General features: G+C 58.9%; 5 protein-coding genes across 5 annotated transcripts; 4 read left to right on the top strand and 1 right to left on the bottom strand.

Moving 5' to 3' along the window:
* Positions 1 to 68: 68 nt before the first annotated feature.
* CcaverHIS019_0306150 (uncharacterized protein) lies at positions 69 to 1,295 on the top strand (the record flags this gene model as incomplete). Its single annotated transcript, XM_060599081.1, has 9 exons — positions 69 to 128; positions 159 to 187; positions 266 to 282; positions 313 to 371; positions 418 to 451; positions 490 to 534; positions 632 to 647; positions 716 to 891; positions 949 to 1,295. The coding sequence occupies 9 exons, from the start codon at positions 69 to 71 to the stop codon at positions 1,293 to 1,295; spliced, it is 783 nt and encodes a 260-aa protein (XP_060455810.1).
* Positions 1,296 to 1,452: 157 nt separating this feature from the next.
* CcaverHIS019_0306140 (uncharacterized protein) lies at positions 1,453 to 2,414 on the bottom strand (the record flags this gene model as incomplete). Its single annotated transcript, XM_060599080.1, has 4 exons — positions 1,453 to 1,528; positions 1,570 to 1,654; positions 1,689 to 2,228; positions 2,309 to 2,414. 4 exons carry the CDS (start codon positions 2,412 to 2,414, stop codon positions 1,453 to 1,455), a joined length of 807 nt encoding a protein of 268 aa, XP_060455809.1.
* A 726-nt stretch (positions 2,415 to 3,140) lies between these two features.
* CcaverHIS019_0306130 (uncharacterized protein) lies at positions 3,141 to 9,261 on the top strand (the record flags this gene model as incomplete). Its single annotated transcript, XM_060599079.1, has 19 exons — positions 3,141 to 3,222; positions 3,254 to 3,357; positions 3,388 to 3,567; positions 3,693 to 3,890; positions 3,930 to 4,024; positions 4,675 to 4,765; positions 4,928 to 5,117; positions 5,152 to 5,632; positions 5,689 to 6,553; positions 6,590 to 6,718; positions 6,755 to 6,900; positions 6,938 to 7,055; positions 7,093 to 7,272; positions 7,310 to 7,662; positions 7,699 to 7,989; positions 8,027 to 8,482; positions 8,518 to 8,662; positions 8,699 to 8,841; positions 8,877 to 9,261. 19 exons carry the CDS (start codon positions 3,141 to 3,143, stop codon positions 9,259 to 9,261), a joined length of 4,632 nt encoding a protein of 1,543 aa, XP_060455808.1.
* Positions 9,262 to 9,640: 379 nt separating this feature from the next.
* CcaverHIS019_0306120 (uncharacterized protein) lies at positions 9,641 to 12,281 on the top strand (the record flags this gene model as incomplete). Its single annotated transcript, XM_060599077.1, has 4 exons — positions 9,641 to 10,223; positions 10,287 to 10,415; positions 10,453 to 10,643; positions 10,680 to 12,281. 4 exons carry the CDS (start codon positions 9,641 to 9,643, stop codon positions 12,279 to 12,281), a joined length of 2,505 nt encoding a protein of 834 aa, XP_060455807.1.
* A 382-nt stretch (positions 12,282 to 12,663) lies between these two features.
* TOM70 (uncharacterized protein) lies at positions 12,664 to 14,611 on the top strand (the record flags this gene model as incomplete). Its single annotated transcript, XM_060599076.1, has 3 exons — positions 12,664 to 13,039; positions 13,073 to 13,408; positions 13,446 to 14,611. 3 exons carry the CDS (start codon positions 12,664 to 12,666, stop codon positions 14,609 to 14,611), a joined length of 1,878 nt encoding a protein of 625 aa, XP_060455806.1.
* Positions 14,612 to 15,224: the final 613 nt, after the last annotated feature.

The raw sequence follows: 15,224 nt of genomic DNA, 5'->3' as shown, positions 1-15,224 counted from the left end.
CCGTGGGAAAGTTGTTTGTTGTTCCCATACCACTAACCAATGCTGAGGTTCAATCCGTCGTATTGACCATGCCGTGGCTTATGAAGGCCGAACCCGATACGCGCATCGTCAGAGGCAAGGATGTCAAGGTATGGTTCCCGCTACTGGCCTGATGCCAGTTCTCGGTCGACGATTTCGAGGAGATGGGGTAGGTGGGATTCGAGGAGATGGGGCAGGTGGTTCTCGGTCGCGATGGGGTAGGTGCGGTTAGGGAAGCTGACAACAGCGAGTCGCCGTGGGATGGTATGTAATGGCTAGTGGCTACTGACGCAGGCGTACGCAACCACGAGGCCAAGAATATCATGAAGGACAAGATGAAGCTGGGCGACAAGGTCGGTTGGGAGGTTGGGAGGTTGCGAGGGCGTGATCTGACACAAGGTCCTCTTCTACCACAGTAATTGCAAAGTACCAGGTAAGCGCTTTGTTGCGACGAGTTCGAGTTGACGGTAGGGGTTTATGCTCTGGCGGAGATTAGCAAGGAGGGATATCCTGATTGTGAGTGTCCTCTTTCCCCCTCTCTATTTACTTCCCTCTCCTTCCCCCCTCTCTCCTTACTTCCCTCTATTTCTCCCTCCCCTCTCTGCTGACCCAGATACGGCGTGGGATGCGTGAGTTGTTCTCTGCATCGCTCACACAGCGACCACCCGTATTTCGATCCCAAGAGCAATGAAAATAGCCCCACATGGTACATGGTCAGCGTGACGTTTATCGAGCGCCTCGCGTACCCCGTCACACTGGCCCTCGTCAAGTCCTTCATTGGGCTCATGGCGCCGCCAGAGGGCATCGCGTATATAGGCGAAGAGGGGCTCAAGGCCGTGCAGGGCATGGCGCTGATTAATCGCGGGCGGTTGAGTGAGTTGTTGTGGAGGGATTCAGCGAGTTGTTGTGCAGAGATTCAGCTGAACACAGGCGTGCAACCCGTCGACGATGCCGCTTATGACGCTATTGTTGAGATGGGCAGACGCGGAGGGTTCGACGAGCCTGCAAAGGGCAAGGGCAAAGGCAATGGCAAGCGCGCAAAGGAGGAGCCGGGCGCAGAGGAGCCGGGCGCAGAGGACGCCAAGCCCGCAAACAAGGCCAACACCAAGCCACCGTCAAAGGTGGTCGCGGCGCCGTCCACGCAGCCACCACCCAAGAAGGCCAAGGCCGAGCACAAACCAACGGCCGAGCACAAACCAAAGGCCGAGCACAAACCAAAGGCAGAGCCCAAACCCCGCGCCGAGGGCTCACGCCGCAGCTCGCGGTTGAAGAAATAATCACATCTCGGACTATGTACTCCTTGCCCCCTTCGGAAGCTTCGGTACTTCAGACAGGTATCGCCGAGTCGGGAACGAATTAGAGTCGTCACTTTCGTAGCTTCGTAGATCCGCATAAAACAGAGCAAAAGCGGAGAGGAACTTAGCGGAGAGGAACTTAGTCGGCTGCGCCCGCAATGAGGGGCGCACGCTCCTCGTCGTGGAGGATGGAGCGGCCGGCACGGAAGGACGAACTAAGGTTAGTTGTCGCACGTAACCGCTGTCAACTACTCACTAGACGGCCTTGATCACAGCGAAGAGCGAGAGGATGAAGAACGCGAACGCCGACCACTTGATGAAGGGGACGGTCTGGTGCAGGTCTGGTGTTAGCTCGGTAACAAACAGCTCGCTTACAGATGGAGAAGAGGGCCCATGAGATGACGGCTGCGCCGGCGGGGTCGCCCGAAGCCGTGGCGAAGGCGTACCCGGCTGCAGTCGACTCGAGGAAGAGGAACGAGAGGAACACGAAGATCTTGGTCCAGACCCCGGCCTTGTGCGTGTCGGCATCAACACCAAACGCCTGGAACAGCGCGAGAACAGTCAGCACCACCGTCCAGCCGTGGTAAAAGCTGAAGGGAAGGTGAATGAACAGCTCAGTGGGGAGGGTGCACTCTTCCGTGTCCGCGTTGATGATAAAGTAGATCTGCGAGACGGAGCCGGCGACAAGCAGCATAACGATGAACGCGGTAATGTAAAACCCGCGCAGTGTGAGCCAGATGAAGGCCGTGTTGAGCAGACCGAGCACGGCGAAGCGGTACTGGATGCGGTCGACGATGATGGCCTTGCCGCGGTCTGTGAACTGGTAGATGATCATGCAGAAGAGAAGCATGTGGATGAGCGTCCAGATCCAGAAGGCGTACGCCGACGGCGTGACGTAAGTGTCATGCAGTCCGGCTGGGGTTAGCAAGGTGAGCCGAGCAGTCTAGATGAGGAGGGGCGCTCGACGATGTGGACGCGACACCGAGGTCACTCACAGTACGAGTGGTGGGGACCAATGACATTGTAGAGGTTGGACCCAAAGGTGAGGGCGAACACGACAATGTTGAGAACCTTGTATCCGATGCCGTCTAGGAGGGCCATGGTTGGGAGCTTGCTGTTTGGAAGAGAGAGAAGAAGAAGAGAATGGTGGATTTATGTAATGGGCGGTGGCGACTAGTGATGAATGATGAGGGGTACGTAGTGCAAGTGACCAACTGACCAACTGACCCACATGAACCCCACAACCACCCTTCCCTCCCCCCCCCCTCCCCACGTCATGGTAACCTGACGTCAGACTCTTATCCCATTCCGCCTATTTCGGCAGCATTAACATATCATTACAAACCCGGGGTATGTTGTATTCCTTCCCTTTGCTCCGCTTTTCCGCTTGTCGCTTCTCGGTTCGCGGGTGAAACGGGCGCGTTTGGAACTCAAAAGCACAACAGGAACAACCACATAGAGCTCTCTCACTCCTCACTCCTCGCTTTCCTTCTCCACCTTCCCCACCTTGACATCTCCACTTGAACGCACAACGTGGACTGCACTGATCTCATGGGCCCACTGATCCTCACTATTGCGCTCACCGACAGACAGGAGCGGTTTCCTTCCGTCCAGCCAGGCCCGCACAGACCACCATGCTCAGCACATCACAAAGTCGTAAACACAGGCCGGTTTGCATGAGACATATTGTCCACCATGCTCGTGGTACTAATTGGAACGCTGCTGCTCCATTTAGCTTTAGCCCAGACAACACCGACACTGCACATCTTCCCAACCCACCCTCCAGAACCTACGTACTACACCCCTTCGCGAACCACTACAACTCTCATGCCAGCGTCAACAGTCCCTGTCGGGGCGTCCATGGGCCTTGTAGTCCCTCGCGCGTTCCCCTACAAGGATATCTATCCCGGTACGCCTCTATATGACGAGTCTGACCGTAGGCGGACACGAACTCGGCTGGGTCGAGGTCGCACCTCCACAGCCGCCCATCGTGGGTGGTTGGATGCGGATGGTGTCGCCAGTCCTCATCCTCCCAGACTACACGGTGGGTCCATCAAGGCTCGTCTGATGGCAGGTACACATCCTCCCCGTCGTAGGGAGCGAGAATCCCCGCGATCCATACTATTACCCCCTCGAGGCTGACATGTGCGCCTCGTACGCAGTCACAGCACACATCAACACGTACGGCTTCAACTTCACCCAGACGGGGTGGCACATGCTGGTCGTGAACCAGACGTGGATGCGGCCGACTATGGTGCGTACCCCCTCCTTCTCCGCCAATGTAAGAGTGACGGCACATGCCATCTCCCGCTGGTCGACACCAAATCCTTCTTCGCCACGGCACTTATCAGCATCGCGCTCCTTCCCACCCGATCCCAGCCACGCCCAACTGGCGCGTATACGACGTGGATCGGCGTCACCACGGATACTCCAGGCTCTCTACCTGACCCTCCGGCAAATTGGGGGACGCGGGAGCGGATTGCGGTGGGCCTCGGCGTTGGCCTGGGCGGCGCAGGTGTCTTGCTGGGATTGTTGGCGATGCTGTGGATCAAGCACAGGCGATATAACAAATCAGAAGTAAGCTGTTGTGCGTCGTGCAAAAGGGAGCTTACGCAGCGAACCGCTTTCGACCGCATGAAGCCCGAGGAACAACATGAGTACCTCGCGACTAACCCGCGGTCGGTGCTCAATCCCAACCCACCGCCGAACCGGTTAGTTGTGTGGATTCGGGAGCTACGGGCCGACATTGCCATTGAGCGAGCACGCAAAGAGGCGGCGATGAGAGCGCCTCCGCCGTATCCTCCGCTCCATCGGCCCGGCGTCCCTCCCCAGGGGATCTCTCGCCTGTCTCCACAAGGACATACTCCACTGCTGTGGCAAACACCACACGCCCAGATTCCATATCATTCCCAGCAGTTCCACCCTCACTTCCGGAGCCTACCAGCCCACGCGCCAACACATCCACCATATGTACCACACATCCCGCATCCACCACACCCACCACCTCACTTGGACGGAGTATGGGCATGGCAGGAGGGACTGCCGAGGCGATTCAAACCCTGGGCCGTTTCGTAGCCACAACGTTGCTAGCGTAATACCGAGAGCAGCGAATTATGCATAGCACCAGCATCTATACTCGTATCCTACCCGCCGCTGAGCGCTGCAGATTAGGGCAACGCCGATTCCATGTCCGAGGACATGGTAGTGTCGTATTTGCTTCCGCGTTGAGCCCCGCTTCGTGTTGTGAACACCGGCACGACCGGCACAATCATTACCTCCCACTATCTCTCCGCGAAAGCGCACGAGCAATGGCGTACCAGGCGCGCGGGTCGCCCGCCAGGCCAAGCTTCGACCGACCAAGCTTCGACCGGCCAAGTTTCGATCGGCTGAGCTCGAGCGTATCGACTGGCTTCCACGACGACGGAAGCAGCAACTATGAGGACGACGAGACGGTGAGCCTCCACCTTGGTCGTGCGCGTGCTTCTCTTCCCCTGTTCCAAGCTCGAACCGCCCCTCCTCCCTCGCTTCCCTCCTCTCCGTTTTACCATAGCGACCTCACGGTCGTGCGCTGCCCCGTTGCTCGCTCCCCCCCCCCCCCCCCCAACTAACCCCAGGTTGAGAGCCTGATGTACAAGCTCGCAATCGAGCGCAGAGTGCAGTACGGCGCCGAGAAGATGCTGGACGTCATCGAAACCCGCACCGGCGCGGACAAGGACCAAGTCCGGAATAATATCACTGCGCAGTTAGAAGTTGCCAACGACCACATCAAGGCATTAGAGACACGCCTTGAGCGATTACGAGGCAGTGAGTTTGTTCTCTCCGGGCTTGTCTGACGCAGACTCGGCGCAGCGCCGCCGCCCACGACGCCCTAACGGACTCTCGACATCGGCTTCTTCCACCCTCCTCTCGGCAGGTGTGCGTCCCAAGGTGTCGCGCCAAGGGAGTTTCACCACCGACGACCACAGCGTTAGCACCCCGCCAGGGTCGCTTTCCCCCTGGCCACTGGAAGCTGAGGACGAGAGCGACGACGAGACTATCGTCGCTGCAAAGGAGAATGCAACGTCCCTCTTGGGCTGCTTGCGTGGCGCCGGCGAAGAGGCGTTGGAGACGTTAACGCGCCTCACCGATCTCTTCAAGAATCACCCAACGCTGTACCGCCACCTCGAGATCACCGAGATCATCCAGGCTGCCCTCCCACAGCTAGCGGACTCGTCGAACATCCGGAGGCGCTCGGCGGCGTATCGGTTACTACGGTACTCCCTCGACAGGCGGACATGGGGTTGCATGGTGCATGCGGGCCTGGAAGCGGTCATCATCCGGTGAGTGCGCGATGGTGAACCGACGGGTAACGCCGGTAGACGACTAACTCGAACAGCACGTTCACGCGCGACGCCAAGGCCGTCCTCGAACGCGAGCAGGCGCTGCTCCTCCTCCGGGCTGTCACAGCATTCCCACCTCCAAGCGTGCGAGAGAAGCGGGCATTAGCAGCGCGCGCCAAGGCGACACAACTGCCCGATCCTGTTGCGCGACTGCTCCTCCACCGCGTGCCTCTGCGGCAAGGGTTGGTGCGGGCAATCGTAAGCGCAGCCGAGAACATCGACGACGTGATGCGCACAGTCTGCATGGAGACGCTGGTGGAAATCGCGCTGCTGGATCTCGAGTGCTTATTGTCGGCCGACTCGTTCCGCGTCGTCCTCAACGCATTCAAGGACGGCCCATTCGAACTGGGGCTGGGGATAACGGGCATGCTGTGCTATCTCGCCAACACGCCGCACACGCGCCACCTCCTCATTCCCGGGAGCGACTTTGAGATCGTCCTCGTCGGCCTAACAGAAGAGTACGGCAAGGTGTCGAGCCGACACATGCAGCGCTACCTCGACCGTCTGGACACGTGCGTACGCAACGTCGGCATGGTACTCGGTACATGGGCCGGCGTGCTATACCTCTGCATGGATCACTGTCGGGCCATCAAGAGTCTCATCAGCTCCCTGTTCGTACCAATACCGGAGATGCGGAACGCGCTCTTGGACTTGTTCTTCAGCGCGTTCCGCATCAAGGCGCCGAGCTGGACCAGCGCGTTCCTCGACGGCCGCCGGCTTACTGTGTACAATCGCACGTACGAGGCGTCGACGCAGTTCCAAGACGGTATTGAGGATGAGGAGTTTTCTCCTCGACTCAGCATCGTCGACAATTACGTCGCGTTCCTACTTGCGGTGTTCATCGAGGCCGGATTGCTCGAGGTAAGCTAGATTCTTTTGCAGAGCAGCTGACACCAGTCTCTCGTCGCACTCATCCAGGAAGACGAAGTCGCCCACAATGTCAGCCGTAAGGCGACGCTACTCCTCGGCGAGATCCTCCAGCTCGCCAACCACACCCTACCGTTGCAATACGCCGCAAGGATCCAGGTGAGCTTCGGGAAACCATGATGTAGCTGATATCAGGCTCTCCCGCGCCTCTTCACTGGCGTCGCCGAGTTCACGAAGCCTACAGAGCGCAATTCTGCACTCGCGGCGCTGTCCTCAATCGACAGCTTGGCGCGCAACAACCTCAAGCGAAGTCAGGCTATTGGGGATAGGAACCGCATAGCGTAAGCTTCTTGATGCTCGCTCTCTAACTGACACCAGACCCAGGTCTGTCCAGGAATCGCTGCAGCGATCACAACGACAAGTGCAGCAGGTTAAGCTTCGACTTGGATTGCAAATAGAGGACAAGGCGTTCCAAGCCATGGTCAACGACTCTGGGGTGAGTTGACGCCCTCTAGCATTGCAACTGACACCAGGTACTCCTCTCGCGCGACCACAATAAGTGGAACTACGACGTGATTATGGAGCTGCTCCAGGGCCCACTACTCAATCCCAGGCGTCTGGATGAGGTCATCCGCGCGACCAAGTTTATCCGTCGCATCTTCTCCTTCCTCCACCCCTTCAACAACCGCTTCAGTGCAATCCTACGCACACGAGTGCGTGTTGAACTCCTTCCGTTCACTAACAACCCAGCCAAACCACAAGTGGGTGCGTCTTGGGTGCGCTCTCCTCAACACCATGCTCGTCAATCCCGAGGGCCAGCGCTACCTCGCCGATGACAAGCTGTTGCGCCAGATGGTCGAGTGCCTCGCCGAGCTAGACCAGTACGCGGGCCAACCGAGCGCGCAGCCCTTGTTTGCGCGCGATCGCCTCGAGAACACCCTCACGTACGGCTACTTTGAGATGATCGGTACCCTCACCAAGCACCACAAGGGCATTCAGCTGCTCGAGAAGTTCAAGTTCTTCACGTCCTTCTACCATCTGTGCGAGCTACGCAGCCGCGACGACATCGTCAAGCTCATCATCGAGTGCTTCGACTACTCCATGTAAGCTTTGATGTCCCCTTCGATAGCTAACGGCAGCGACGCGCACCAAAGAATCGTCCTCTCAAAGGCGCTCACATCGAGCTACCTTGACACGCGGTCGTTCACCACCCACCACCTCGGACGACTGCTCAACAAATCGCCCGAGCTTACGGACTGGGCGCTCACGTTGCTCGTCACGCAGCTGTACGACCCCGCCATCGATGTATGCGAGATCGCCGTCATGTACCTCGAGGAAGCGTGTACCGAACCCGTCAACCTCGAGAAGGTCGTGTACCTCTGCCCATCACTGGAGCATTTAGGAGAGCTGGGCGCCAACCTCTTCCTCCGGTAAGCTATCTTCTTTCCTCCCCAGAGCTCACACCAGCTTCATGTCTACGTCCACGGGGTTCCAGTACCTCCTCGCAGCGCAGTACATTGACTACGAGCTTGAGAGTTGGATGGCGGAGCACAACATGCTCTATGTGATCGAGGTCGAGACGTTCGTGTCCAAGACAATCCGCCCACTGTCCAAAGACAACTCGGACGAGTTCTGGGCTTATGAGGGCACCGCCCCGACACACTTCTTCCGCGAGCTCTGCAAGACCCCCGAGGGGTGCGAATACCTTCATCAGAAAGGGATCGTACCCGAGTTCGCCGAGATCATCCGCCTGCACGGCATGGAGACCGAGGACACTGGGGTGCTTAACAAGCTAAAAGCCGCCATGTGGGTCATGGGCAACATCGGGTCGACCGAGGGCGGCCTCGCCTTCCTCGAGGACGAAGATATCATTAAGGACATCATCGATATTGCCGAGCGGTCTCTGGTGCTCACCATGAAGGGGTGAGCTTTCTAAGCTGTACATTAGCTGACACCAGGACAGGATTCTTCGTCATCGGCCTCATCTCGTCGACGCAGATGGGTGCAGAGATTCTCGAGGAGTACGGATGGATTGCTGCACGCACGCCGCTCGGCCAGACCACCGGCCTCTGTCTTCCGAACGACATCGGGCGCTTCGCCTACGTGAGCTGCTTGGACGATAACGGAGCTGACAGCCAGATCGAGCCGTGGAAGCGTCACCAGAGCCTGTCGAGCGTGCCACCCCTCCCAGCGCTCTCGGGTCTCGAGAGCGAGGTCATGAACCTCATCTCCAATCTGAGCAACTACGTTCTCGCCGCCGGCGCGATGAACAACCTCAAGCGGTGAGCAAGAGTGACCACACCTGAGCTGACAGCAGCATCCGCAACCGCCACCCCCGCCTCTTCTCCTCGACGACCCTCTTCTACCGCGCCCTCCGCGCAATCTCGACGAACCACTTCCAAGCCCCCGTCAGGCGTTTTATCTGCGACCTCTTCAGTGTCGAGATCAACCCCCAAACCCTTCTGAAATTCATGCACCTAGAGCGGACATCGCCCGCCCCGCCGCCCGAGGAGAACGGATGGCGTTTGAGCACGGGTAGCGTGGACAGCGATACGCGTCGGCGCGCCCGTTCCTCTCCTGGACCAGAGCCGACCGAACCATATCGCTCCATTCGGCCGCGGGGGGTGACTGTCGGCGCGACGAGCTTGTCTGAGGCTGACCCGCTTCCGACGTGCGCTATGGACCCGCGAGGCACCGACTGATGACAGGCATGATTGCCACGTATGTATTTGTACAGCATGACTGGCGTGACGCGAGGTGGGTGGTGGTAGTGGCTAGGTGAGGCGGGGAGGCGGTGGATATCGATTCGGAGAGGGAAGGTGGAGGCGGGCGGGAGACACTGACGCGGCTGATTTGTGGGGGGAGTGATGGCGCCCGTGCCAATGCTGGCGATGACTGCTCCTCACGTCCATCTTGCTCCATGTCCTGCCAACTCTGGTGTTAACTGCACCACCTTCCCTCCTCCCATTACCCACTGTCCATTACCTATTAAACTCAACTCACCTTCACCCCACTCTCGCATTCACTTCATCTCTTATCTTCATCATCCACTACTCTTTTTACCCTCAATCCCACACACTTATGCTTCCAAACAACGGCCAACGCCAGCGCGGCGCGGCGCCCCAGAACCGCCAAATTTCCGCACTGTCTGGCTCACGGCGACCTGCATCAGGACCACCAGACCCATTTCCGCCGCCTTCCTCCACCCAGCAAGGATACGCTATACCCCCCTCCTCGCAAGGCTATCGGCAGACTCACCAGCAGCCCCTGTCAACTCAGTATGACGTTGAAGATGACTTTGTCGAGTCCCAGCGCCCAATGATACCCGAGTACCGCGCTACCCCGCCGCAGCCAACGATACCGGAATACCGCTCCACGCCCCAGCAACCAACGATACCGGAATACCGCTCCACGCCCCAGCAACCAACGATACCGGAATACCGCTCCACGCCCCAGCAGCATTACCCTTCTCCACAGACACCCATGCCGCCGAGAACCTCCCGCCCAGATCGCCAGGCCGGCTTCTACTCCGAGGCGGGCGCTCCTCCGCCTTCCCAACGCCGGGTCGCCGAGGTGTACGCCGACCATGTGACGCCGCGTTCATCGCCGAACATGGCGCGCCGCGCATCGGCCGTCCCGTCCGAGCAGGGAGGGAAGGGTGCCGGTGCACAACTCCTCGACTTGGTCACTAACAGCATGCTCCGATTTGGACGAAGCTGACACCCAGAGTTGTCTCCCAAGGTCGATGATCTCGTCAACCAGAGTCGCAACTTGCGTGACGCAACGCACGAAATCAAGGAGAGTCTAAAGGTTTTGCCCACACGCGAGGAGATAAAGGCGGACATGAACGACAGCTGTGTGTTGACCTTCCTCACCATCTACTAATAGGACAGTGGGCCAGGCCCTGGGCCGGTTCAAGAACGAGATTACCGAGTCATTCAAGGAGGTCCTCAGTGAACGCCACCGTGATCTAAAGAAGCATGTCGACGAGGAGCTTCGTCCCGTCAAGGAGAATGTGTCTCGGATTCTATCCGCTCTCGCGTTACTTCAACAACAAGGCGTGGCCAACCCCGGACAGGAAAAGGTGAGCCACTCTGCAACAGTCTTTAGCTGACAGAAGACGATCCAAACACTTGGGGAACATCTCATTGCAGCTCTCCGCCCAGTTGACGAACTCAAGAACGTACTCCTCCCCCTTAACATTGCTCAAACGCTCTCACAAGTCTTTGGTCTCACACATAGACTCCAAACGCTCCACAACAAGGTCGACCGGACCATTTTCAACACTCACGGCCTCCCTGGTGCTCACAAGGTCCAACAGGATGTTCTACTCCGTGTCACTAGGGTTGACGAACGCACGTCCTCGCAGGAGCAGATTGACAAGATCAATTTTGAACTTGTGAAGAAGTTGGACCAGAACGTCGGTTCTCTCCAAGTCGGCAACAATGCCAACAGCCAGGCGCTGAACGTTATCCTCAAAGGTGTGGAGAAGCAGGGCGAGGCAGTGCGGGACGCCGCTTGGCGACGGCAGAACTCAGCTGAGTTATCCACCCAGACGGACGTTCCTGCAACCTACATCAACAGCCAAGTCGGCACCGATGCCCCCGCGCCCTTCATCTTCACGATCCGCACCGAGCAGGCCCCGGCCAGCCGCAGCCGCCGCACTCCAACTATCGTCCTCACGGACTCTGACAACGACGTCGACGAATCGCTCGTGGCAGGGCCTTCGATTACAAAGAGTAATGCTACTCGCTCACCTTCTCTGATGGACGAACCCCAGGGCTTCTCGCCCGGCCTCGCACCCCCTACTCCCCAGCCTCCTGTCAAACGTAAACTAAAGCGCCGCGCGCCTGCCAAGAAGTCCGCAGCCTCGGCGCCCGTCCAAGACTCCGCCCTCGACGACTTTCACTCCACCAGTAGTAGCGAAGACGTCTTGGAATCAGCTCCGGCGCCGCCCACTGCGCCACCCGCAGCCCACCCGGTAGTGCCTGAGGCTCCTCCGAAGAGGCGCAAAACCGGCCGCAAGCCCAACAACAACGCGTCCATCAAAGCTGCTGTCTCACGTCGCATAAGCCGTGAGCGCAAGACTCCCGTTCGCTTCGGACAGGAGCCACCAACGCACGAGCAGGACGTTCTCGTGCCCGGGACTCCGGCCGCCACCTTGCCCGACCGCATCATTGCCCCACTCCCTAAGAAGGGTAAAAGCAAGGGCAAAGGCAAGGGCAAAGACAAGGGCAAAGGTAAGCCCGAGCCCAACATAGCTATGACCGCCACTGGCCAGATCATAGACTTGACGGTCGACAGTCTCAACAGCGCTGAGAGTGACGGTGCGCCGCAAGCAAGGGGCCCCACCGCCCGGCCTCTTCTCTCCGACAACACTTCTACGCAACCTCCCCTCTCGTCAACCTCGCGTAGCTTCCTCGCCACACAGCCCAATGGCATACCTGCGTCGTCGTTCCCCTCGGCTGTGCAAGAGACGCAACTCTCCAGCGTATCAAGAATTCAACCTCGCCACATTACTCGTTCTGCGAGCAATGAGCTCGATGCGCCAACCCGCCAGGCGTTCTTTACCGCGCAGGGTGAGAGTTTGGACCTGGACGACCTGTTACGCAACGCCATCGACGAGGATGGTGATGGCAACATCGGAATGTTGACCGGCTCTCAGATCCTGGGAGCCGAGGACGAGGACGAGTACGGTTATGCGTTGAGTCGGGGATTGTAAGGTGACCTTTATATGTGTATCTGGTGGCATGTCCAGGAACATTCAAGTTGTACGTGTGTGAGATGCGGCATCTCAATCCGTAGTCGCCCCTGCATCAAGCTCACTGGTCGTGTGGTTGATGCCTGGTCTGGTCATGTCCCTTGGATTTCCGGTCAGTTCCGGAGAGACTATTGTTTGTAGCAGAGGGGTCAGTTAGGGGCTTTATGACGGAACAAGGCAAAATGCTAGAGCGGGATCAAAAATCGTCTCCTTTCACATGACGGCGTTGCCGCTCGTCAACGTTCGGCGGCCCTCTATCGAAAACCCGACCTCCGTCCGACCGACCCACTTTCATTTCGGCAACGCTACTTCCCCTCCAACTCTTCATCCCATTCTTCAAAACATGGCACCCGTCTCCTCCCTCCCCCCGGCGCCAGATGCTGCCGCTGACGGCCTCATGATCAAAGCTCAGCGCTTCTTCGAGGAGAACCAGAAGGCGATCCTGATCGGCTGTGGTGTCGCTGTCGCGGCCGGTGCCGGCTACTACCTCTACTCGAGCCAGGCTAAGGCTGGTGGTGCCGCACCGGGTCCCTCGAGCTCGTCCTCAAGCTCTACTTCGACGCAGGCGCCGGCCAGCGAGAAGAGCACGACCTCGAAGAACAAGAAGAAGAAGAAGAGCAAAAAGTCCAAGTTTATCGAGGGCGACGGCACCGATGGCCCACTGCTCGAGGAGATCAAGCCCAAGCCGGCTGACAAGGCTGTCGAGGACCCATTTGAGGGTTAGTCTAAATTCTGGAGACTCTAACAGACAGGTGTTCCCGATGCCGCTGGCATCGAGGCCATGAGCGAGGCGGACCGCAACGCGCTCGGCAAGACGCTCAAGGACCGGGGCAACAAGCTGTACTCGAAGAAGGACTTTAAGAAGGCGGTCGAGTGCTACACCAAGGCCATCGAGGTGTCGGTGCAGCCTGACGCCGTGTTCTACTCGAACCGCGCTGCGTGCTACGTCAACTATTCGCCGCCCGAGTACGAGCTCTGCGTACGGGACTGCGACGAGGCGCTGACGCTCGACCGCACCTACGTCAAGGCCCTCAAGCGGAGGGCAACTGCTCTTGAGCGTCTGGACCGTGACGAGGAGGCTGTTCGGGGTGAGCTAACGACGGTGTGCCTTTGAGCTAACGGCAGATTTCACCGCTTGCACGATTATCGAGCGCTTCCAGGACGAGGCGGCGGCGGCGGCCGTCGAGAGGTGTTTGAAGAAGCTGGCGGCGCGCAAGGCCAAGGATATTCTTGCGTCGCGCGAGACCAAGCTCCCCTCGCCCACCTTTATCTCGTCGTACCTCGCTGCGTTCCGCCCCCACCCCAAGCCCACGCTGCCCGAGAACCCCCACCAGGGCGACAAGACGCTCGACCTCGCGTTCGATGCGCTCGACGCGGCCGACTATGCTCACACCGTGACGCTTGCCAACGAGGCGATCGACCAGGGCATCAGCACTAAGAAGGGCCAGGCTGAGGCGTACAACCTGCGCGGCACCTTCAAGTTCCTCATTGGCGACAGCGCCGGGGCCAAGACTGACCTGGAGAAGTCGCTCGAGATCGACCCGGCCTTTGTGCAGAGCTGGGTCAAGATTGCTAGCGTGCACATGGAGCTCGGAGACGCGCTCTCTGCGTTTGCCGACTTTGAGACGGCCATCCGCAACGACCCAACCGATGCCGACATCTACTACCACCGTGGCCAGGTGTTCTTCATCATGGGCGAGCACGACAAGGCCATTGCCGACTACAACAAGAGCATTGAGCTCGACGACGACTTTATCTTTACCCACGTCCAGGCCGCCGTTGCGCAGTACAAGCAGGGTGAGGTTGCCAAGAGCATGGCTGCGTTCCGCAAGATTCTCCGTCAGTTCCCCGACCGCGGCGAGCCGTCCAACTACTACGGTGAGATTCTGCTCGACCAGCAAAAGTACTCTGAGAGTGTGGAGCGATTCGAGCGCAGCATCGAGCTTGACAAGGACAAGAAGCCTCGCAACGTTTTGCCTTACGTCAACAAGGCGCTCGCCCTCTTCCAGTGGAAGCAGGACATTGGTGCCGCCGAGGCTCTGTGCAAGGAAGCTCTCGAGATTGACGGCGACTGCGACGTGGCTGTGGCGACGCTCGCCCAGCTCAGCCTGCAGCAGGGCAAGATTGACGAGGCGATCAAGTGGTTTGAGAAGAGCGGCCAGCTCGCGCGTACCGAGGGCGAGCTCGTCAATGCCATCACTTACGAGCACGCAAGCCGCGCCCAGGCGGCGTTCCTCAACAACTTCCCCGACTACGCTGAGCGGCTCGGCCAGATCGCCCAGGGTATCTAAGGCTGTGAGGGCGAGCCGCGGCGTGCACACCACCAAGCGCTGGGCGATGAGGGCGAGATGGCGCGCCGCAGAGCGCGCCGCAGAGCGTACACCGCGCGCGCGCCGGAAGAAGAGTCAATGTAGTTCCGTACCCCCCATATGACGCAGATTGCGATCGCATAGTTTGGCTGGTTTCCTATGCAACATCTCATGCTTGTGTGGTGGTGGGGGGAAGGTTGAGATGTCCGTGGTATAGGAGGTACGACGAGTAAATTTGCGTCTCAGGCAGCAGTTCTCAGCTCTTAGCTCTCAGTTCTCCGCGCCTCCGCTACACCTCTCCAACTTGTCCCCATCCCCCACAGTCCATAGTACGCAGTCAATCCATCATCATACAACAGTACGGTCCTGTCGTGCCCAACCAGTCGAGTCGAGTCGAGTCGTGTCGTCGAAATCTTCGTCTCGTCTGTTGGAATGTACGGCCCACCGCCCCACGCGCGCCGGTAAAGCCGTCGCGCGTCGGGGACTAAGATGGCCACCTCCTCTTGCCGGATCCGGGTTGACGCTCGACCCGACGTCTCACGCACCCACGCTTGTGGAGTGCGCTGGTCGGAGAGCAACACAGGGAAAAGTGAAC

Source organism: Cutaneotrichosporon cavernicola, assembly GCF_030864355.1.
Source record: "Cutaneotrichosporon cavernicola HIS019 DNA, chromosome: 3".
Taxonomy (NCBI): Eukaryota; Fungi; Basidiomycota; class Tremellomycetes; order Trichosporonales; family Trichosporonaceae; genus Cutaneotrichosporon; species Cutaneotrichosporon cavernicola.
The sequence above is the reverse complement of the archived record's forward strand: the minus strand, read 5'-3'. Positions and strand labels throughout refer to the sequence as shown.